This window comes from Panicum virgatum, chromosome 4K (genome assembly GCF_016808335.1).
Source record: "Panicum virgatum strain AP13 chromosome 4K, P.virgatum_v5, whole genome shotgun sequence".
NCBI classification, from domain to species: domain Eukaryota; kingdom Viridiplantae; phylum Streptophyta; class Magnoliopsida; order Poales; family Poaceae; genus Panicum; species Panicum virgatum.
Genome location: NC_053139.1, coordinates 11,935,180 through 11,957,810, shown reverse-complemented (window position 1 = coordinate 11,957,810; position 22,631 = coordinate 11,935,180). Strand labels below are relative to the sequence as shown.

The following is a 22,631-nucleotide window of genomic DNA, read 5'->3' as shown; positions in this document are numbered from 1 at the left end:
TGAGAAACATTCCGACGGTTAAAAAATACCGGTATACCGGCCGGTTAGACCGGTATACCGACCGGTTTGGCCGGTATACCGGTGATTTAAATAAATTTTCCAACGGTTACAAAATAGATCCCCGGTGTGAAATAAAAGGAAATTTCTGCATGAGCTATGCAAATATTAATATAAAAAACCACACCAAACCAACAATTTATAATTATACATACAAATACAATAGTAATAAGCGTGCATACAAATACGGATCATACACTTATACACATGAAATAAAAGTTCAACGTAGGAATGGGAAGACCCCCATTTGTGACGAGGTTTGGTATTCGGCGGTGGACATCAAAACGATACCTCGCACTCTAAGCAGGTCAGCCTTATAGTGTTGCCATGTTTGGCCCGTCCACGCCGATGTTGTCTGCTATTCCTAAACTAACATAGTGTAAAAATGTGGGTCTTCCCATTCGTACACCCATCTCGTCGGTGGCTGCATGCTGATGTCAGGAATGGAGTAGTGAAAAGAGTGCCTGGAATCACTGTAGGAGGAAGAAGAGTACTATGGAGTGTCGTTGTCCGTCGGTCCACCTGTTCTCCTCTGCGATTGCGGTGCTCCATGGTCGGTGTCCTGAGTAGCATGTGTGAACTGAGTCTCCCCTGCAATCAACCATATATCATAATTAGTAGTCAATACTCATAATCAGAAATATGTGTGCATTTATATATATGCAATGTATACATGTAAAACGAACACCACAAGCACCACCACTACCACTAGCAGCACCACCAGCACCAGCACCACCACCAGCACCAGCACCACCACCAGCATCAGCACCGTCACTATCATCATCATCATCATCATCGGCCGAGCTGCTATCCTTGGACTCTTGATACGGAGGACTACGCTCACATTCGCCATCATTAGTCTCGGTGTCGCTGCTCACTGATTTTGCTGTTCCTTTGCCTTTTGGACACTTCGGGTGACTCTTCGTAGGCCCCTTCTGCAACTTCCTCTTCCCTAGGTGAGTGTCACCCATATTTTTACGTGCCCAATCGCTGATGGCATCATCCCCCGTAGCCTCACGTAGATCTGACACGTTTATTGGATCTCTGACAATATGGGACGGGAGAGGGATGTCGCCGTCATCATCATCCTCGTCTAGAACTGAAGCCCAGTTAGATCTACCATATTCCATCCATTCCCGCACCGGATTATTCTCATCATAGAAAGAAAGATGGGCCAGCTGGTCAATGAAATCACCTTCTTCACGCATCGGTGGGCCGGAGACCTCCTCAGGTCGGAGACGAAGGTTGTAGTTGACATAGACAAGCTTGTTAAGTTTCTTGTGCGACAACCGATTGCGAACCTTTGTATGCAACAAGGCAAAAATACTCCAATTCCGCTCGCATCCACTGGACAAACAACATTGTGAAACAAGCCTCATGGCAAGGTACTGCAGCTTTGGAGTGCTTGATCCGAACATCATCCACCAGGACAATGCATGTGCAACCGAATATGTAAGCAATATATTTGAATAGAGAAAACAACAATGTCGTACGGAGTAACTCTTACATGGGGATGTCTTTGGGTCAATCGCCATCCGCATTGCCATTTCACTGCCATACTCGCCAACCTTATGCCGAAACACGTCAAACTCCTGCAATACCTGCATGGCACTCTGGATATCAGTCATGCGTTGAAATGTATCCTTGGGTCCACGAAACATTTGTTGAGTTGGATCCATCGTATATGCATACCTCGGATTTAGGACAGCAGCTGCAAAATTTAAATCACTTCAAATAAGCATCAGGTCAATAGACTTAAAAATAGATGACTCGTGTGTGCTTACCTGGACCCACATACGTGCCTATGAACACATCACCTAACCTCTCGTCCACCACCTGAATATACTCCTTCAGTGTGGAAACATTTGTTTCAAAGAAAGACCGCAGCTCCTGTTTCATAGTCTGGCAGGCCATCACGACTTCGCAAATGTTCGGCTTCTTGTCCTGATCAGCGAAGCGGAGGAACTTGTATATTGGTTTCCTGATCAGCGAAGCGGAGGAACTTGTATATTGGTTGAACCGTGTCGATGATATATTTCAATGCATCCCACCACTCCATACTTGCAAAACTTGCCTGAGTAAATCTACCATCTTCGGTATTCGCCCATTTGCTGTGTTGGAACTCAGTAGATGCCATCCACTGCATGAAACGATCACGTTCCCGATAGATGCTCTCTAGGAACATGTAGTTGATTCCAAATCGAGTGGCATTCCACTTGACCAACTCACTACCGATTGCGTCTCTCATCATTGTATTCAACTGACCATAATTGTGTAACCAATTTGAAATTCGCTTGCACTGCTTGATCATAACACCATGTTCAGGCCTTCGAGCTATATCCTTCAACATCAAATTGATGGTGTGTGCTAGACAAGGTGTCCAAGCTATGTGTTCATACACCTCAATTAGTAGTTCCTTGCATGCTTTCTTGTAGTTCGAGCCATTGTCGGTGACTACGTGCACGACATTCTCCGGTCCAATCTCTTCCACCACCTTTCGAATCTCCTGCAAACAAAGACATATTGTTTAGTAACATATCAAAACATAGTCAATGTGAATGGAACATGTTTAGGGACTACCTTGAACAAATATGCAGCATCTTGAGTTCTTCCACTCGCATCAATAGATTTATGGAACCACATGACCCCATTGCAATATATCAAAAAGTTGATAACACTCATTCTCATCGGGCCAGTCCATGAATCACACATCAACGTGACGCCAAATAAAGGCCAGTCTTTCTAAAACTTTACGTACCTCATCTTCAAGTCTTGCTCGTTCTGATCAAGGTACTTGCCATCAATATCCCATCCAGTGGGTGATGCGATACCTTCACCTGCAACCATATGAAAATCATGAGATACAAGAATGTAAGCTCATAGGTATCATTCCAATGAAAGGAGACTTACCCCACTTCTGTGTCTCCCTGACCGCGCCGACAAAGTATGGACTGTCAGCCTGTCTTCCAGGTACTCCTGCAATATGGAAAAACTTTGACCAAGCTTTACCAATAGCTTCCTTTGCATTCTTACCCTTCTGCGTCCAGGAGCCTGTATCAATCCTTGGTTGTGTCATTCCTCTTCTCCCACCAGCTGCCAAGTTATAATCCTCCACCACAGGTCTCTCCCTCTGCGAAGTGGTCCTTCGAAACATCCTCTGCATAACATTCCCCCTCGTCGAACCACTACCCCCTCCACGCTCATATGAACCTCCTCTCTGTTCCACCCCCCGTCGGAACTCTTCTTCCGCTCTCGATGGATCCATGGCACGCTGCACCTGAGCCTCCTCATCTTCTTCATCACCGGGATAGTTTCCTTCCGCTGCAACCTTCTCCCGTCTCAACCTCTCTCGGGCCCGGTCAGCAGTTGCCTTCTTTGCCCTATCCAACTCACGCTGAAAGAAGTCCCGCACATCAAGTGGCACATTCCTGCAATGGACCGCCTCTGCCCCGCGCCAGCCAAATATTGTTTCAATCTAGTCGCACCACCTCCTCCTTTCTGCGTACGAAAATAGTTGTATCGCCATCCGGGATAAAGATTTTCACCGTGTTCCCATACAACATCTCTCCCTGCCATTGTCTATCTGCCTACATGAACAACAAAAACATATCATCTAATATTCTAACTCCTAATTCATAGTGTCACAAATCATCTAATACACCTAAATCAAATCTACCTAAAACCTACTACATAGTGCAAAAAATCATCTAATACAAATAAATCTTACCTACATTCTAAATACACCTAAGTCATACACCTAAATCCTAAAACAAATCATATAATACTCTAAATCATAGGGGGGAAAATCTTACCTGGCCGCGGCTTACCGCCGCTCGTGGCCGGTTTACCGCCTCTCCGAGCTGGTAAACCGAGCTTCCCAGGCGGTTAACCGGTCGGGGCCGGTAGATCCGCTACCGACCTGGCTTACCGGCGCGCTTGACCGGCTAGCCGCGCGCTGCGGCCGGCTTGCCGGGGTCGAGCGCCGGACGGGGCGTCCTGGTGGCGGACCTGGCGCAAGTGAGGGGGGAGCGGGCTGAGGGGGGGCGTCGGGGCTGAGGGTTACCCCCAGTGGGGTTAACTGGACGCTCGCGCGGCATGGGCCTTAATGGGCCGTTCGTTTTTTCTTTTTCTTTTTGATTTAACTTCAAATTTTCGCAAACTATATTAAATGAACGAATTTTTGAGAAAATTTGACACCATTAGATATGTCGCACCTTAAAGTATTTTTAAGAATTTTTCATTTTTTGAATTCAAATTTGAATTTTGAATTTGGGCCGGTTTGGTACCGGCCCAAACCGGATCGGTTCCCACCGGTTTGGTATCGGCCCAAATCGATACCGGGCCAGACCGGTTTGACCGGTAACTGGTCAAACCGGACCTGTTCTCGCCGGTTTGGTGAACCCTGGTCGTGACAGGCCCATGTGATCCAGCCGCTCGGCCACGCGCCTCTCCCTGCACCGGGGCGCTGGGCATCGTCGCACCCCTCCGCGCCCGACCAAAAGCGACACCCGGCCGCGCACCGGCCGAGCAGGCGCTCCTCCTCGCCACCACTCCCCCCATGCCATGCCACCAGACGATTCGCGCGCGTGCGCCGGACGCCCCGAGACGAGGATGCCATGCCACCGCCGCGCGTCCACCGCTCGGTGTCGCCGAGGCGTGCGCGCCGGCCGGCCGGGATTCGTTCGCCGCCGCGTTTCCTACTGGTTTCCTTTCCACCGCAGAAAAAAGAAAGGGGGATGGTGGCCAACGGCGCGGCGGATTCGCGGGGGGGTGGACGCACCGAGGTGTCGGCCCCTCGGGCGCTCCTCCTCCTTGCCCCCGCCCCACAGGCACAGGCACAGGCACAGGCACAGGCACAGGCACGGGCCCGGCTCCTGATTCCGTCCCCTTTCGCTTTCGGCTTCCCTTTCCGTTTTCTCCGGAGACTAGATTCTAACCCCGGCTCCGTTTCTCCGGAGCTCTCTTCCGGAGACACGTCCATGAGATGCTCCCAACTCGCTAGGATTCAGATCTTGAACAATTGAGGAACTTGTTGCCTTGACAGTATTTTAAATCAAGTTTCTGTCCGAGTTAACCAAAACTGCAAGTGAGCTGCAGGGCTTTTATCAACTGCACGCCACATTTAGCAAGCCGGCGGAGCTGGCACGGCAAGCCCCTTAACAATGCAGGGGTTAGCATTAATCCAGCTGTGAGATTCTCTCATAGGTTGCTTCGTGCCTAGATCTTGATCCAACAAGGAACTGCCACCTAATTTGGCAGTGCACACATGGACTAGCCTGGGTCAATATCAGAATGTCCATGTCAGCATCCTCTTAAACAAAAACTTGCATCAAATATCTCAAAAATTTCAAAGAGAAGCAAGAGGATTTGCCAACAATTTGGAGAACTTATTGTCGGTACCCTGTAGTAGGGATACCCACTCTTACTGCGGCAAGGCAGGACCCACGTAGTTATCCGTAACTACACGGGAGGGACGGAGTAGCCAGGTCCCACAGGCCAGGCTTTCCCCTCACCAGGCCAACGGCCCCAGACCGTTCCCCGCCTGAGGATAGGTCCGGTGACGCCATGCGTCTCTAAGGAAGAGAAGCTCCGAGCTGACCGCCGAGGCCCGGACCCCCAGGGGGGTCCGGGGCCTCCTGCGCCCATCCGGACTCCCCTCACCATGTAGGGGTCCGGAGCCACCACGTGTCCCGGGGATGCGGGATCGTGCGCGAGTCTTCCGCAGGAAGACTCGCCCACCCACCGCATTTAATGCGGATGGACAAGGCGTGCTCTGCCGCCGCGGTACGCGAGACAGCCTTTGTCAGGCCTCGCTGTGCACCGCGTATTACCAAGGAGCACAGTGCAGCCGCCTGTGCCACGCCCGCGCAGAGCCCGTCTGCCGCATTAAATGGATACGACAGCATGGCACTTTTCCATCATGCCGCCCACGCCGCAAGCTACGCGGCCCGCTTAAGCTATGTGGCAGGCGATGCCACTAGCTACACCAGGTTCCGTCCCGACAAGGCAGCGCCAGGGCATGATGTACGAAGGGCTCCGGGAGCAGGCAAGGGAATCCAGAGAGAGATCTCCTCTACCTGCGACGCCATAATGTATGAATAGTATGTTATTTTATACTACGACGTTGGGCCCACTTGTCGGGGACCCAACAGCTGTGTACGCACCCCCTTGAGATATAAAAGGGAGGTGCTCGCTGTGCACAGGAAAAATCCAGACAGACTCAAGCTCTTGCAACCTTCTCACTCTCGTGGAAAGGCAATACAACACACAGTGGACGTAGGGTATTACGCTCCGGCGGCCCGAACCACTCTAAATCCTGCTGTGTTCATCGTGTTCTTGAGTGGGATCGATCTAAGACCAGCTAACCTCCGAGTACACACCCTCAGGGCTAGGGCGGGTGCCATCCGCCACCCGGCTGTGGTTTGCAGCACCACGACATTTGGCGCGCCAGGTAGGGGCACTTTAGCTGGTCGCAGTTCATCTCTTCTTCGTCCCCATGGTTCGCGTGGACGACGTGGAGATGACGGAGGGTGTGGCGTCCTCCACGCCACATGCCTCTCGTGTCCCTGCTCCAGGGGCAACTGTGCCTGCGGAGCAGCCACCGTCGGCGGCAGCGCGCGCTGCTCGCCGGCAAGAGTCAGGGCGCCCATCAAGGGCCCCCTCACAAGCTGCGAGCGGCGGAGCGCTGGCAGCGGCTAGGGAGTTGCTCCGCAACCCCCCGGCTGAGGCAGCCTCGCCAGACGCCCTGAAGCAGTGGCGGGACGATGTTGACCGTCTCCTCCACCTGGTTCAGGCCTCCCCTAGTTCTGCAAGGACTGGGCAACGACCTCCGCCCGGCAACGCGGTGGTACCTTACCGCCAGCGTCAGGGCGGTGCGTCGGCGTCCGTGCGCTCCCCTACTGTGAGGGGTGCACGAACAGAAGACCTGCGGGCGGAGCTCAACCGCCGGCGCGCGGGAGAGGATGCCCGCGTCTCCGTTGAGAGGGCGCGAGAGCGCCGTCTTAACATTGAGGGCCGTAACCTCAACGCCGACTTGGACGTAGTGGCACCCAAGCCCCCGGTGAACGCCCGGATACAGCCAGGCGCACCAGTTGCTGGGGTGGGCTGCGCTGCGCTGGCGGACCACCTCCGAGCAGTGGCATGGCCATCCAAGTTCCGCCCCCACCTGCCGGAAAAGTACGACGGTACCACTAACCCATCGGAGTTCCTGCAGGTGTACGTTACTGCCATCACAGCGGCTGGTGGTAACGCAGCCGTCATGGCAAGCTACTTTCATGTAGCCTTGTCTGGGCCAGCCCGGACCTAGCTCATGAACCTCACACCTTGGGACGATCCAGTCCTGGGAAGAGCTCTGTGCGAGGTTCACAGCGAACTTCGCCAGTGCGTACCAGCAGCATGGTGTGGAGGCACACCTCCACGCCGTGAGGCAAAAACCCGGAGAAACGCTCCGGGCCTTCATCTCGCGCTTCACCAAGGTACGTGGTACCATTCCTCGTATCTCAGATGCATCTATTATCACTGCTTTCCGCCAGGGGGTACGTGACGAGAAGATGCTCGAGAAGCTGGCGACGCACGAGGTGGAAAGCGTCACTACGCTTTTCTCCCTGGCAGACAAGTGTGCCAGGGACGCTGAGGGTCGGGCATGGCACTTAGCCCCCGAAAGCGGAGACGCCAAGGCTGGCGGCTCCAGTGCTACCGCTCAGGGCGGTGGCAAGAAGAAGAAGAACAAGAACCGGAATCGCAGAGAACTGCAATCGGTGGACCAGTCGTTGCAGCGGCGGCACCAGCGGCGGCGCCAGCTGCGGCAGCAGCGGCTGGGGGCCAAAATGCACATGGCAAATGCCCTCGCCCGCAAGGTGGGAGCGAAGGTTCATGCCCAGTGCATCCCACCGCACGCCACAGCGCCGCTGACTGCCGCGAGATCCAGAAGCTCGCGAAGCGGGTCAGTGGGCGGCGGGAGCAGTCCTCCAAAGACGGCTCACCTCCTCGCCAGCGGGCCGGCAAGGAGAAGGCCTCCGACAGCGGGGCCGCCGCCGGGGAGAAGGAGCTGGGGTACCAATCCCCCGCTCGAGAGCTGAAGGGCGTTCTACCACGGCGACGACTCCGATTCCGACAACGGTGACCGTCGCAAGAAGCTGTACGTAATGTACGGCGGAAGCTGGGAGCTTGTCTCCCGACGGGACGTGAAGACCCTTCGCCGGGAGGTCCTCTCGGTGAAGCCGGGGGTCCCGAGGGCGGCGCCGCACCAGAGGTGGATGAACACCACCATCTCTTTCGGGCCATCCTACTGCCCAGAGAATATGGCCGGAGCTGGTGTACTACCTCTAGTCACCGCTCCCGTCATATCCAACGTAAGGCTCTATCACGTGCTGATTGACGGTGGGGCAGGCCTCAATGTCATCAGCTATGCAGCGTTCAAGCAGCTGCGGATCCTGGAGTCCAAGCTAACTCCCTCTCGCCCATTCTCTAGAGTGGGCCCACACCCGGTGTTCCCTCTGGGGAGCATCACATTGCCGGTCACGTTCGGGACCGAGGAGAACTTCCGCACCGAGAGCGTTCTATTCGATGTGGCGGAAGTAAACCTCCCGTTCAACGCCATCATTGGCCAGCCGGCGCTCTACCGCTTCATGGCCATTGCTCATTATGGGTATTTGGTCTTGAAGATGCCTTCCCCTGCCGGAGTCCTCACCGTGCAGGGCGACCGCACCGCTGCCGTCGCTGCAGTTGAGAGACTGCATGCTCTGGCGGCAGAGGCTGCACGTTCCGAGGAGGATCCTGTCCACCTCGCAACCTAAGGCGCCTGCAAAGGTTCCCAAGGTCCAACCGTCCGATTCGGACCATGTTCCCGTGAAGACGGTGCAGATTGGAGCGGACTCCACCAGGACCACCCGCATCGCGGGGAACCTGGAGGAGAAATAGGAAGATGCGCTCATCGTTTTCCTTCGGGCAAATGTCGACGTGTTCGCCTGGGAACCGTCACAGATGCCCGGAATCCCCAGGGAAGTGATCGAGCACAATCTGAGGATCTACCCCGACGCCACGCCGGTGCGCCAGAAGCCTCGGAAGCAGTCCGTGGAGCTGACAAAACTTCATCCGCGAAGAAGTCCACAAGCTCCTACATGTCGGCTTCATCGAGGAGGTCCACCACCCCGAGTGGTTGGCCAATCCGGTCGTCGTCCCAAAGGCCAACGGGAAGCTTCGGATGTGCATCGACTACACCAGCCTCAACAAGGCATGTCCTAGAGACCCCTACCCTCTTCCGCGTATCGATCAGATCGTGGACTCCACCTCCGGGTGTGACCTTCTGTCTTTCCTAGATGCATACTCTGGTTTCCACCAGATTCAGATGTCTAGAGAGGATTGGAAGCATACTGCCTTTGTAACAGTAGATGGGCTTTATTGCTACATTGTCATGCTGTATGGTCTAAGGAATGCCTTACCCACGTTTGTACGAGCCATGAACAAAACCTTCTGTAATCTAATTAGAGATGTTGTTGAGGTTCATGTCGATGACATTGTGGTCAAGACTAAGGTAGGGTCAACGCTAGTGGAGGACCTGTCCCTCGTCTTCGACCGGCTCCGCGCCACGCGCACGAAGCTGAATCCCGAGAAGTGCATCTTCGGTGTCTCAGCAGGGAAGCTGTTGGGTTTCCTGGTCTCACATCGAGGCATCGAGGCAAACCCAGCCAAGATCAAGGCGATCGAAGCGATGAGGCCTCCTGGCCGCATCAAGGATTGTCCAGAAGCTCACTGGATCTCTCGCAGCTCTTAGTCGCTTCATATCGAGGCTAGCTGAGAGGGCCCTCCCCTTCTTCAAACTATTGAGGAGGTCCGGTCCATTTTCCTGGACCGAAGAGGCTGAACAGGCCTTCCAGGAGTTGAAACAGCACCTCACCTCGCTGCCAGTATTGGTGGCTCCAGAGCCCGGTGAGCCGTTGTTTCTGTATCTTGCTGCGTCTACGGAGGCAGTCAGCATGGTGCTGGTCGCCGAAAGGACGGAGCAAGCTCGCCAGGGGGACACCAGGGTCTCCCCGGCCAAAGATGGTGAGCCGGACCCTGGACACGGGGGCCCGTCAGCCTCACCTCTGCCTGAAGCCCCGGACCCCGCACAAAGGGGTCCGGACGAGCCTTGTGCCAGTGGGAACCCAGAGTCACTGGGGGCCCAAGGATCTGATGTGGTGAATAAGGGCGACCCGGACCTGGTAACCAGGGTCCGGACCGTCCAAAAACCAGTTTACTACGTCAGTGAAGTCCTCCACGAGGCGAATGCCAGGTATCTTGAGACACATAAGCTTATCTATGCGATACTTATTGCGTCCAGGAAACTGCGCCACTACTTTCAGGCACACCGAGTTGTCGTAGTGACCTCTTACCCGTTAAGAGCGATCCTGCACAACTCCAACGCCACAGGCAACATCGCCAAGTGGGTGGCAGAGCTGGCCGAGTTCCAACTGGAATTCCAGCCACGCCATGCAGTCAAGAGCCAGATCCTGGCTGATTTCATAGCAGAGTGGACTCCTTCCCCAAGTAATTCTGGGGGTCCGGTCGTCAACGCTGGACCCCCGGAGCCGGAAATCAGGGCACCAGTCTTCACCGAGCCCCACTGGACACTCTTCTTCGACGGGTCCGCCCACGAAAAGTGGGCCGGAGCTGGTGTGGTCCTCATCGACCCAAACGGAGATCAGCTGAAGTACATGGTGCACCTTGAGTTCAAGGCCACCAATAACATGGCGGAGTACGAAGCTTTGATCTTTGTCCTGACACAAGCCCTCTCATTGGGGGTCTGGCAGCTCCTAGTGAAGGGGGACTCCCAGCTAATCATCAAGCAGGTCCGAGGGGATTGCAACTGCAACAATCCCCAGCTCGCGGCATACCTCATACACGTGAGGAAGCTCGAGAAGGACTTCGACGCCTTGGAACTACAACATGTTCCCCGCGAGCACAACCCAGCAGCAGATGATCTCTCTACGAGAGCATCTACCTGGGCACCCGTGCCCGAGGCTGTCTTCGAAAGACGGCTGCTGAGACCTACCGCCCAGCCTACCGACCTGGGTGAAGGGGATCAAGCTAGCACCTCAAAGCCAGCGGTCCCGGCAACACTCCTCCTGTGCTGCCCAACCTGGGCCGTGTGCCCTGTTGAGGATCCTGGTGACCTCGCAGGGCCACACCCACCTACTCAGGGAGCTCCCGATGCATGGATCTCCGAGATCCGGGACTACCTGAAGGATAACATCCTCCCTGATGACGATGTGTCCGCTGAGCGCATAGTCCGATTGGCTAAACGCTACGCGGTGGTAGAAGGGGATCTCTACCGCCGTGGCGCCAACGGTGTCCTCATGCGGTGCATTTCCCAGGAAGAGGGCCGCGAGTTGCTCGTGGAGATCCATGGAGGTGAGTGCGGAAGTCATTCCTCCTCTCGCACGCTTATTGGCAAGGCCTTTCGGCATGGTTTCTACTGGCCGACAGCACTCCAGGATGCGGCTGAGCTGGTGAGGTCCTGCAAAGCATGCCAATTCCATGCAAAGCAAATACACACCCCAGCTCAAGCTCTGCAGATGATTCCGCCCTCATGGCCATTCGCTGTGTGGGGTGTGGATATCCTGGGACCATTCCCCCGGGCAGTTGGCGGGTACCGGTTCCTCTATGTCGCCATCGACAAGTTCACCAAGTGGCTGGAAGTTACTCCTGTGGTGAATATCACTAAGAAATCGGCAGTCGTATTCCTCAGGTCCATTGTGTGCAGATTTGGCGTCCCAAACCGCATTATCGCGGACAACGGGACCCAATTCAAAAGCAGGCTCTTCCAAGAGTACTGTGAGGACATTGGCATCCAGCTATGCTTCACGTCCGTAGCACATCCTCGCAGCAATGGACAAGTTGAGAGAGCGAATGCAGAGATCCTCAGGGGACTCAAGACCCGCACCTACAACTGCTTGAAGAAGCATGGTGCCAAATGGGTTGACGAGCTTCCATGCGTGCTATGGGGAAACCGGACCACACCCAGCCGAGCCACCGGGGAGACTCCGTTCTTCCTGGTCTACGGGGCTGAAGCATGCCTTCCCCCAGAAATTCACCTGGGCTCACCACGAGTCCAGGCCTTTGACGAATCCATGCAGGAGCAGCTGCGGTGCGACGACGTGGACCTCGTTGATGAGCGAAGGTGGCGAGCAGCAATCCGAAACGCACGCTACAACCAGGCGCTCCGGCGCTATCATCAATGGTTCGTGCACAGCAGGGAGCTCCGGGCTGGCGACCTCGTCCTCAGACGGATCCTGAGCCGAGCAGGGCTCCACAAACTCTCCCCCAGCTGGGAGGGGCCCTTCAGGGTTACAGAGGTATGCCGGCCCGGATGCGTTCGCCTCGCCACAGAAGATGGAGTGCCGCTGCCCAACCCATGGAATATAGAGCATCTTCGTAAGTTTTACACCTAGGCAGAGCAGGGAAATAAACCTTTCCTTTCTAATAAGATAGAGTTAGCGTGCGGACCAGAGCGGTTGGGGGCTACCCTCGTAAACCCGACCTCTGGCATCCATCGCACCACCGGCTAACACGCGGCTCAGAGCGGTAGAGGTCCGACCTCGTAAACCCGGCCTCTGTCATCCATCGCGCAAGCCATGTACATCGAGATTGCAAAGGAAAGATTTTCTCCTAGTTCTGTCTTTGTGTCAAGGTTAAAATTACGCATTTCGATTCTCGAAATTTTCGCTTTTCTAACCCCCGCGGGACCTCTACTCTTGTTGCTGCAACTAAAAGATCTGCATTGAGCTGCTGGACTGTCGTACAGATCCGGACCCTCATGCTGCTGGAGAGGGGTCCGGACCCCTAGGGATCTACTCTGGGGAGCGGGTACTTGTTTCCTGGGGTGGTTCGGAGCCCTGTGTAGCCGCTTAGCTGGTTCCGTACCCAAAAGCCTGCACACTCCACCACCCTGTAACGAGTGCTCTAGTACCTGGAGTCGGGTAATTGGGGGCCCGGACCTAGTCCCAGCTCAAGAGCTGGCTTCCTAAGTCCAACACGGCATGTCCAGCTCTATATCTCAAAGGATTGAGTACAGCAAAGTGACCTCACCCACTGCTGCGAAGGGTCGGGGACGACGAAGCCAGGTCCGGAAAGATCGTGCTGTTTCCTGGAGCGGTCCGGAGCCCTGTGTAGCGCCTTAGCCTAGTTCCGTACCCTAAGCCTACGCACTCCACCACTCTGTAACAAGCACTGAGCCACCCGGACCTGCGCATCTAGAGCCCTGGACCTGGTACCAGCCTGGGATTGGTCAGGAATGAGCCCCGCGGGTCTGCTACTAAGCTATAACTTTGAAGTGGTGCACAGATTAAAACCTGGTTAGTGGTAGTCAGTCTCAAACCATTGAGCCTACCTACCAGGGGGTCCGAGTATCTGCTTCAAAGCTTTCATGCAGGATAAGAGCCAGTCTCGATGGTAGACAGACTCATAATAACTGAGTCTCTCTCCCAGGGGGCCCGGAGCATCCGCTTTGTCCCAGACATCATGGACGGATTCTGCATGCGTCAAATAGCTAAGTTGCAGTATCGATGCTACTATATAAGCAAACTTGATTATTCTATCTGTACTCCTGTATACTACACAGGGAACAAGGCGCTAGCTCGTCTTACAGGCTATGCAGGCCTATGCCAAGGAGGTCCGGAGTATCTTCTACGGCTCAGATGGCAGACAGGTCCAAGCAACTGAACCTATCTGCCAGGGGGCCAGGGCGCCGGGGTGCTGCATACCGCAAATCAACAACTGACAAACAGCTAAGTTGAAGTTTCTTCTATTTCAAAAAATTTCAACTAATACAATGTTTGTTACATAATGCAAAAAGAAAAAGATACAATCCCCAGCCTAAGGGTCCGCAGGCTCTCGCTTGAAGTAGGCGGCGACGAAGTCAACGACCTCCCGCACACTGTCCCGAGCGGCGGCCTCCGTCTCCGCTACAGGGCCATCGACCACGGGCGCCAGCGAGATGGCCGGGTCGTGGCTCCGGAAGCAGGTCAGGATGTGCTCCGCCACCATCCGGATCAGCTCGCGGCCCTCGGTTTCGAGCTGTCCAGTAAGGACCGGCCCCAGGCGTTGGAGCCTATCCGAAGCAGAGCTCAACACTGGGAGGGCGTCAGCTATCGAAGCTGGCGGCTCCGCCACCTGGATTGGGCTCATTCCAAATGGCACCAGTGCGAGGCTCGCTTCGGCCGCCCAGTCAGCAATCCGCTGGGCTCCAGCGCGCTGGTCCTCCTGGTGCTTCCGGACCGCCTCCTGGACCGCCTCTTGCACCCGGGTGTCCAGGGTTGCCTTGGCCACCTCCACCTCGTGGGACCTCTCCTCGAGCTCGCGGGACCTCTCCTCGAGCTTGGCCTCCCTCTGCTCCGCCCATGCCTTCAGCTTCTTGAGCGAGTCTCGCTGGCGCCCATGTTCCTTCTCTATGCTGGTGGCGTGAGCCTCCCGCTTGGCGAGGGACTTCCGGCCCTCCTCCAAATCCGCCTCGTCGACAGCCAGCTGGCTGGCTCTCTCCTGCAGTTGCTCGCGCCATCCCTGCAGAGTCGCAGAGAAGACGTCGAGCTCCTGCCTCCGGACCTCGAGGCCCTCACTGCGAGTCTCCAGCTCGGACTGTTGGGCTGCGAGGTGAGCCTCGAGGTCGGACCGCTGAGCAGCGAAGCCAACAACCTCCAGGGTGAGGTCCTGCTCCCGCTGCGCCAAGGATTTCTCCCGGTTCGACACTGCGAGCTCTCGGTCAAACACCTTCTTAAGGCTGGCTCGGTAGGCCTCTTGGTCCGACTTGAGCTTCGACCGAGCTTCCGCAGCGCGGGAGGCTTCTGCCTTCGTGTGCGCTTCCAGGCGGGTGTGCCAGTCGGAGAGGCGCTGACGCTCGCTCTCCAGAGCAGACCACTCCCGCCGGAAGGCCACCTCGGCGGAGGAAGTTGCCTCCTCGATCGACCGCCGAACCTGCAACAGCACCTCAGGAAGCGGAGTAGCCTCCTCCTCCGGGAGTTGGAGCTGCAGGAGCCGCCTGCCAAAGACCACCTCCAACTCCTCCTCTGCAGCAGGACCGGAGCTGAAGGTAGGGGCTCCCACTGTGGCACTTGTCTCCGGTGCCTCCACTACCACCGCGTCGGGTGCGGCTGTGCCCGGCTCCAGTGCCCCAGCTGCTGCCGAGTCGGGCGCGGCCGAGCCCAGCTCCGGCGCCCCCACTGCCACCGAGTCGGGCGCGGCCGGGCCCAGCTCCGGCGCCCCCGCTGCCGCCGAGTCGGGCGCGGCCGAACCCGGCTCCGGCGTCCCCGCTGCCGCCGCGGCGGATGCGGCCGCGTCGGGTGCGGTTGCGCTCGCCGCGTCGGGTGCGGCTGCGCCCAGCACTGGCGCCTCCGCCGCTGCAGCGTCGGGAGCCGCGGCGTCCAGAGCCGGCATTTCAGCAGCCGCCGCATCGGGTGCGGCAGCACCCAGCACCGGCGTTTCCGCCGCCGTTGTGTCGAGTGCGGCTGCGTTCAGTATCGGCGCCCCCACCATCGCCGCGTCGAGCGCGGCTGCACCCAGCACCGACACCACCGCTGCCGCCGCTGCGTTGAGCGCTGCAGAGTCTAAAAATGACACGCCAGTCAGCATCACGTCATGCACCACGAGGCTCGCACAGGTCGCCGTACCTGAGGGTCCCGCACCTGCTGTCGCCGTCGCTGTCGACGCCAAGGCCGCCGCCGCCTGGGCACCTGCCGATGTGCCAGCAATGGTAGAAGAACCGCTGGGGCGGGGAGCCCTGGTAGCAAAGCAGAAAAGCCATAAAAAAAACAACAACACAGAGCACCGGCGCAGGGGAGGAGAGCAGGATGACACTAACCCAGAAGTACCGGGTACCCAGCGTCCCCGGAGCCCAGGCCTCTTCTCTTGCGGCTGCTGCTGTCGCTGCTGCTGTCCCTGTGGCTGCGGCAGGGGCGCAACCCGGGGTCGCGCCTGTTGCTGCTGATGCCGCTCGCGTGCCTGCTGCCTCTGCCCTTGCGGCTGCTCCTGCTGCTGCTGCTCTTGCTGCTGCTGCTCTTGCTGCCGGTGGGAAGAATTCCTCGGCGGTGATGGTGGAGGTCCCGACGCGCCAGAGGACCCGTGGGGGCCGGCAGTCCGGGAGCTACCCTGGCCTGCGCCCTCAGAAGACCTCTGGCGCTTCGCGGCGGGCTCCGAGACCAGGGTCCTGTCGCCCCGGAGTAGCCTCCGCCGGCCTGCGTCTCCCGACGACGCACCGGAGCTGCTCTGTGCCCGGTTGGAGCCGGCCGCGGCCGCACTGCTAGCCGCGGCCTGCTTCCCCTTCTTGGTGGCGCCGGACCCCGCAGCAGTGTAGCCTGGTCCCCGGACGTGCCAGGGATCCGGAGCCCACGGTTCGGGTCACCTCCAGTCTGGCGTGGGGCCAGTCCCCCGTCGTCCAGGGTCGACAAGGTAGCCAACACTGCCATCCTCGCCGGGTCCTCGCAGAGGGGGACTATGCTCTGCGGGAGGATCAGGTTCTCCGGGACGAAGGCGTCCCCCGTCACGTTCCGCACCAGGACCTCCAAGGCCTCCTGAGTCAGGTCGCTCCCCTCCCCGCGGTGGGTCCTGCTGCAATCGTTGAGGCCGGTGAAGCTCCACGCCGGTCGCGGCCGCTGCTTCAGGGGGGCGATCTGGTGCTTCACGAAGTCTCCGAGCACGTGCCACGAGGTGAGGCCGCTCTCCGCCAGCGACCTGATCTTGTCCAGCACGGAGTCGAACTCCGGCTGCAACGACGGCTTGGCCCTCCAGGATGCTTTGTTGGAGGCGGGCCCCCCAGTCGGCAGGGCGAGGCGCTCGTTGGCTTCGGTGGTGGCGATCACCCAATCCCTGCGCCACTCCTCCCACCTCCCGCCAGCAAGACCGGGAATGTAAGGAGTCGGCAGGTCGCACCTTATCTGGAAGTAGTATCCCCCCACTTCGTCCTTGCTCCTTCCGGACCTCACCAGAATGAAGAAGTACCGGAAGAGGATGACGCAGGGGCGCACTCCCACGAACATCTCGCATAAGTGCACGAAGATGGACGCCAGGAGGAGGGAGTGGGGCGTTAGATGCTGAAGCTGAAGGCCGAAGTCTTCCAACAGCAGTAGCAGGAATGGAGAGATCGGCAGTCCCACGCCGGCGGAGACGTGCGAGGTGAATAGCACGAACTCCCCGGCGCGGAGGTTGCCAAGGGGAACCGAGCCTGCTCGCACCCCCCAGCCAGTCTCCTGAGCACTCCACCCAAGCAGGCGGTGCACTGTGTTCAGCTCCCCCTCGGTCTGGAAGCGGCGGGGATGAACAAGGAATGCCATCTCTTGGTGGGCTGAGAAAGGAGCCTGTGTAGGGGAGAGAAGGGCAAGGAAAGCTCGAAGGCAAAGGGGCGCAAAGGCTGGAGGAAGAAGACAAATGCGGGAAAGTAACCACGGAATGCGGTACACCCCATTATAAAGCCTGACTCAACCGGCGCGCCCCGGAACCGTCGCTGGAACCCAAGCGACGCCCGCACCTAGTGTTAACCGCCCATTCCATGGCAAGGGGGCCCAGGCCCACCTGTCAGGGAGAGCGGGTAACCAACAGAGGTGTGAAAAGGCGGGATCCGAACCGTCGCCCGCGTGCGTGAAGCGAGGCGGAAGCTGAGCTGACGTGCGCGCATTAATCGCAGGCTGGCCGAGCTTTTCGGGAACTGCGCCGGTGGTAAATATTTCGTTTACTCCGGCCGCAACAATGCCGAGCGTCGCGCGCATGACTAGGTGAACCACTATTATGCGTGGGAATCGTGAGTCAGTAAGTCGTTGCAATGTGATGAGGCAGCAACCAACCCAATGGGTGGTCAAAGCCGGTCAAGACCCCTGCAGAAAGGAGCTTCAAGCTATACAGAGCCAAATCGCAGAAGTGGCCCCACCTGTGGGTTCATACCTCCCCCAAGGTGGGCCCGGGGGCCACTGTCGGTACCCTGTAGCAGGGATACCCACTCTTACTGCGGCAAGGCAGGACCCACGTAGTTATCCGTAACTACACGGGAGGGACGGAGTAGCCAGGTCCCACAGGCCAGACTTTCCCCTCACCAGGCCAACGACCCCGGACCGTTCCCCGCCTGAGGATAGGTCCGGTGACGCCACGCGTCTCTAAGGAAGGGAAGCTCCGAGCTGACCGCTGAGGCCCGGACCCCCAGGGGGGTCCGGGGCCTCCTGCGCCCATCCGGACTCCCCTCACCATGTAGGGGTCCGGAGCCGCCACGTGTCCCGGGGATGCGGGATCGTGCGCGAGTCTTCCGCAGGAAGACTCGCCCACCCACCGCATTTAATGCGGATGGACAAGGCGTGCTCTGCCGCCGCGGTACGCGAGACAGCCTTTGTCAGGCCTCGCTGTGCACCGCGTATTACCAAGGAGCACAGTGCAGCCGCCTGTGCCACGCCCGCGCAGAGCCCGTCTGCCGCATTAAATGGATACGACAGCACGGCACTTTTCCATCATGCCGCCTACGCCGCAAGCTACGCGGCCCGCTTAAGCTATGTGGCAGGCGACGCCACTAGCTACACCAGGTTCCGTCCCGACAAGGCAGCGCCAGGGCATGATGGACGAAGGGCTCCGGGAGCAGGCAAGGGAATCCAGAGAGAGATCTCCTCTGCCTGCGACGCCATAATGTATGAATAGTACGTTATTTTATACTACGACGTTGGGCCCACTTGTCGGGGACCCAACAGCTGTGTACGCACCCCCTTGAGATATAAAAGGGAGGTGCTCGCTGTGCACAGGAAAAATCCAAACAGACTCAAGCTCTTGCAACCTTCTCACTCTCGTGGAAAGGCAATACAACACACAGTGGACGTAGGGTATTACGCTCCGGCGGCCCGAACCACTCTAAATCCTGCTGTGTTCATCGTGTTCTTGAGTGGGATCGATCTAAGACCAGCTAACCCCCGAGTACACACCCTCAGGGCTAGGGCGGGTGCCATCCGCCACCCGACTGTGGTTTGCAGCACCACGACACTTATGTTCTTCCTTCAGGAAAATTTGACAAAACAGGAGCAGATCCCAAGTCCTAATCTGCACCAGGATTCAACAGATACATCCCCACAGCCGCAGATGCCTTGCAAACCTATTGCAGACATGCATGCCCAGTTCCGATCTCTACACCCTTTCCCTTCCCACCAATATACATACAGTAAATCCACAAATATAGGATATACATATGCTGATGCAGACTAATGCATTTGGGCCCTGTACAAGGCTTCCAAAAAAAATTCTTGATCCCCCCCCCCCCCCCCCCCCCCTCTGACCATGCTATGCAGCCGCTATGGTGCTGCTTTTGCCGGACTGGTCTGAACCACCACCGCTTCCGCCCCCGCCCGGAGTGGAGCACTTCTTCTCCCTGAGCTCATCGAGGTTCATCTTGTGCTGCCTACACTCCTGGCTGCAGAAGGCCACCTCACCCCTGAGAAAAAAACAGAGTTTAAGGCCAAATGATGGTTGATTATGCAAAACATTAGAATCTAATCAGTTTCTACTGGATGAGAGATATTTTGCTAACTAAGTAGATCACTCTTTTTTTGCTAACAAAACAGAGTGGGTGTGTGCAGATCTTGAGTGTTGGACTGGTGTTATGTTTGGAGACCCATTCACATCCCATGAATCCATGATGTGGAGGTTGATTACTAAACAATGCCACTTGCTCAGGAACTCAACCACTCAGAAAAGGGAAAAAGACTTGTTTTGTTCCTTGTCATGGAAAACGAATTCTCTTTCACCCACAAAGTGGAAAGCCATGCACAAGAGATATTAATACAAAAGTGCATCTGTGATTTTCCAGCAACCGAAAGGGCAGCTGGCTCTTATTTTCTCCTCAACTTGTTCATTTCATTTTTCATTCTGTTTCTCTCCACTTCGCCCCCGTTCAAACTGAGCGTGAGTGAATCATCATGCATCACCCAAGCATCTGCAACAGCGCAGACAGAGAGAATCTAACGCGATAAACACGCAGAATATTCTCCAGCGTCAGAGCACAACCAGATGAAATTTTTGTCTCAATAATATTCTTACTCTGTTTCAGAGAATAGGAGAAACACACGCTGTCTGTCTCCAAAACAAAAACGAAGCCAGATCATCCAAAAATATCTGGTGATCAAGACACACGAAGATCAATCAGTTCCCATATGCCAAGACCGTGAGAAACTAGTTGTGCTGCAACAATCTTGGAGAGGAAACAAACAACAACGAGAAGCAGACTAGCTGAATCTTCAGGGCGCAGAGCAGCTGAGAGACTCGAATATTTTTCAAACAGAGGCCTACGGGAATCTGAATCTCAATCCCAGAGAGGGAGATGAAGAACAGGGGAAAAGAAAAAGAAAAACGCAGAGGCTTACGCACATGTAGATGAAGGTGTCGCGTCCGGGCCCGAGGCCGCTCTTGCAGAGCCAGCAGGTCTTGAGGAACGCCGCCTCCGGCACGGTGACGCAGTCCGCCGACGCCGAGTGCCGCCTCATCCTGGCGCCCCACACGGACGCCCCCGCCCCCGGCCCCGCCGCGGACGCCTCGCCCATCGCCGTCCGCGCGGGCGCGAGGAGCCCGGCCACCGTCTCCTGCGGCGGCGCGAGGTTCGACAGGCTCGTGGTCCGCCGCATCGCGGACGGCGACGGCGACGACGCGGAGCCGCCGCCGCCGCTGCTCCGGGTCCGGGACGCGGAGCCGCTGTTCCGGGGACGCTTCCTCGTGGCCGTGGACATGGTCACCTCGGAGAGACGGAACCCCCCCGGTGGCGGCTACGGCGGCGGCCGCGGCTTGCCCTCGTCGTCTTCTTGGGGTGCGAGGGGGAGAGGGGGGAGTGGCGAGAGGCGAGTGGCGAGGCTACGGAGGAGGCTCAGGGCTCGGGGAGGTGGTTAAAAGAGGAGGGGGAGAGGGAATCGGAGGGATCCCAGCCGTCCATCGGAATCTAATCAACGGATACCATCCCTCACCGGCGAAGCGATTTCGACCAATTTATTAATGTATTACGGTACGGGCTGCTTTAATTAATACGTTTCTTTTTTTTAGGCGGGTCGTTTGCGATTTATGACGTCAATATTTTTAGTTTGGGTGGCGTCGCACTCGTGGAGTCTTACGTGGACAACTTTTTGTATTGGTTCCAATGCGGGGCGGCATTGCCGGTGGAGTGGAGGGAGGTGCGTGATGTCATCGATGGAGGGTACAATTATGAGAATATGACTTTTAACACGGAAATATGGCGTGGTGGGGGTCTGTACAGTAGAAACCAACCGGGCCTGGTTGGATTTTAGGGGTAAAATTTATCCAAAGGTAAATATTTCACACTTCACATTTGCCCCTAACGAATTTACTTCATGGGATGTTTAGATTTAAGGGTAAAATATGGGTAAAAGTGGTTGGAGATAGAAATTAATGCCTCTTATATACCCAATTTTACTCCAATTTAACACTCTTCAAGGGTAAAAGGGTAAAATGGGACAAATGGGTAAAGGGGCAAATTTTCATTATATATTTCAATTTTTAGTGGTAAATGGGAGGCAAATTTACTCCTTTTACCTCTTTACTCCACCATCCAAACATGGCTTTAGTGAGCATATTTAAGAGCTCTTGTATTTTGAATGAGTAAAAAAAGAAACTCTTTTTACTCCGTCTTCTATCATTGTTTTCTATCCAGAGGGTGCCGCTAGACATCTTTTGTCTTTTTTTGGATTTTGAAGAAGCTGTTGGATTTCATCCCTTTTTCGCTAGCTATTTCGTTTTACATAATAGTCATATGAGGATTTTAACTATTCATAGATACAAAAGCTCTTGAATATGCTCTAAAAAGGTTGCAAATTCATCGCATGCCCATTTTTTCTGCCAATGCAATGAGATCTAAAATTTCACTTCAGATTTTTACACATTCTTTGGACAGGGTTTCAGGCTTTCAGCTCGAACCAACCAGGTTTGAGATATTTTGGCGTGGCATGCTTATCTTTCTCTGCGTAATTTCTAGTTGCCGATCAAGAAATCCAAACTTCCATCTTTCGTAGACGGTCAACATGAATTTGAGCATCAGAGAATGCCTCTTCTAGCAACTTTCAGCATTGATTCAGATGCTGTCATGGCTTCGAGCAGCTAACCTTTATGCAGTTAAGGTATACTCCAAATGTCCAACATGCGCCTACAAAATTAACTGAATTTGTTAGTATCTTTTTGAAAATCCAACAGCTCCTCATTTTGGTTCTGCTCCCCCCCTGTTTATGTACTCCGGCGTACAGGCTCTGCAGCCTGCCAGCATCCACCAAACCAAAGCTGAAGCTGAAGAACAGGATACAGCGAGCGCGGCTGTACGACGAGCTCTGGCGCTGTCGCAGGCGCGTGATCTGGCGAGGAACACGCCAAAGCCGTCGCTGCCAGAAGCAAAGCTCAGGTTCGCTCCGATCTCCAATCATTCAGGCTCACCTCCCTCTCCGAGCATCACCCACCTGATCTTTCTATACTGAATGAACCCTGGTCGCGTTCGCGGCCTGAGAGATGGCCACGTCAGCTCCGAAAATATCGGCCAGAATATTTTGCAAAAAAATCCCGAGCTTTATTAAAATGAACACGGAGTCCATCAATTT

At 56.0% G+C, this 22,631-nt stretch overlaps 1 protein-coding gene and 1 long non-coding RNA gene across 2 annotated transcripts; both read right to left on the bottom strand.

Moving 5' to 3' along the window:
* Positions 1-2,340: 2,340 nt before the first annotated feature.
* Positions 2,341-3,027, bottom strand: LOC120705059. The gene is made up of 3 exons (XR_005687762.1): positions 2,968-3,027; positions 2,638-2,894; positions 2,341-2,563 (listed from the first exon to the last, which is right to left on the bottom strand). It is a non-coding gene; the product is annotated as an uncharacterized LOC120705059 (long non-coding RNA).
* Positions 3,028-19,018: 15,991 nt separating this feature from the next.
* Positions 19,019-20,903, bottom strand: LOC120703132. The gene is made up of 2 exons (XM_039987143.1): positions 20,413-20,903; positions 19,019-19,480 (listed from the first exon to the last, which is right to left on the bottom strand). The coding sequence occupies exons 1-2, from the start codon at positions 20,766-20,768 to the stop codon at positions 19,330-19,332; spliced, it is 507 nt and encodes a 168-aa protein (XP_039843077.1). The 5' UTR covers positions 20,769-20,903; the 3' UTR covers positions 19,019-19,329.
* Between the last annotated feature and the right edge of the window lie 1,728 nt (positions 20,904-22,631).

What these genes read in the sequence shown, in the direction of transcription:
- LOC120703132 (XM_039987143.1), bottom strand. Translation starts at nt 20,768, where the DNA reads ATGTCCACGGCCACGAGGAAGCGTCCCCGGAACAGCGGCTCCGCGTCC. An exon ending in CGCGACACCTTCATCTACAT is followed by an intron (nt 19,481 to 20,412) that starts GTGCGTAAGCCT and finishes TTTTTTTCTCAG; the next exon opens with GGGTGAGGTGGCCTTCTGCA.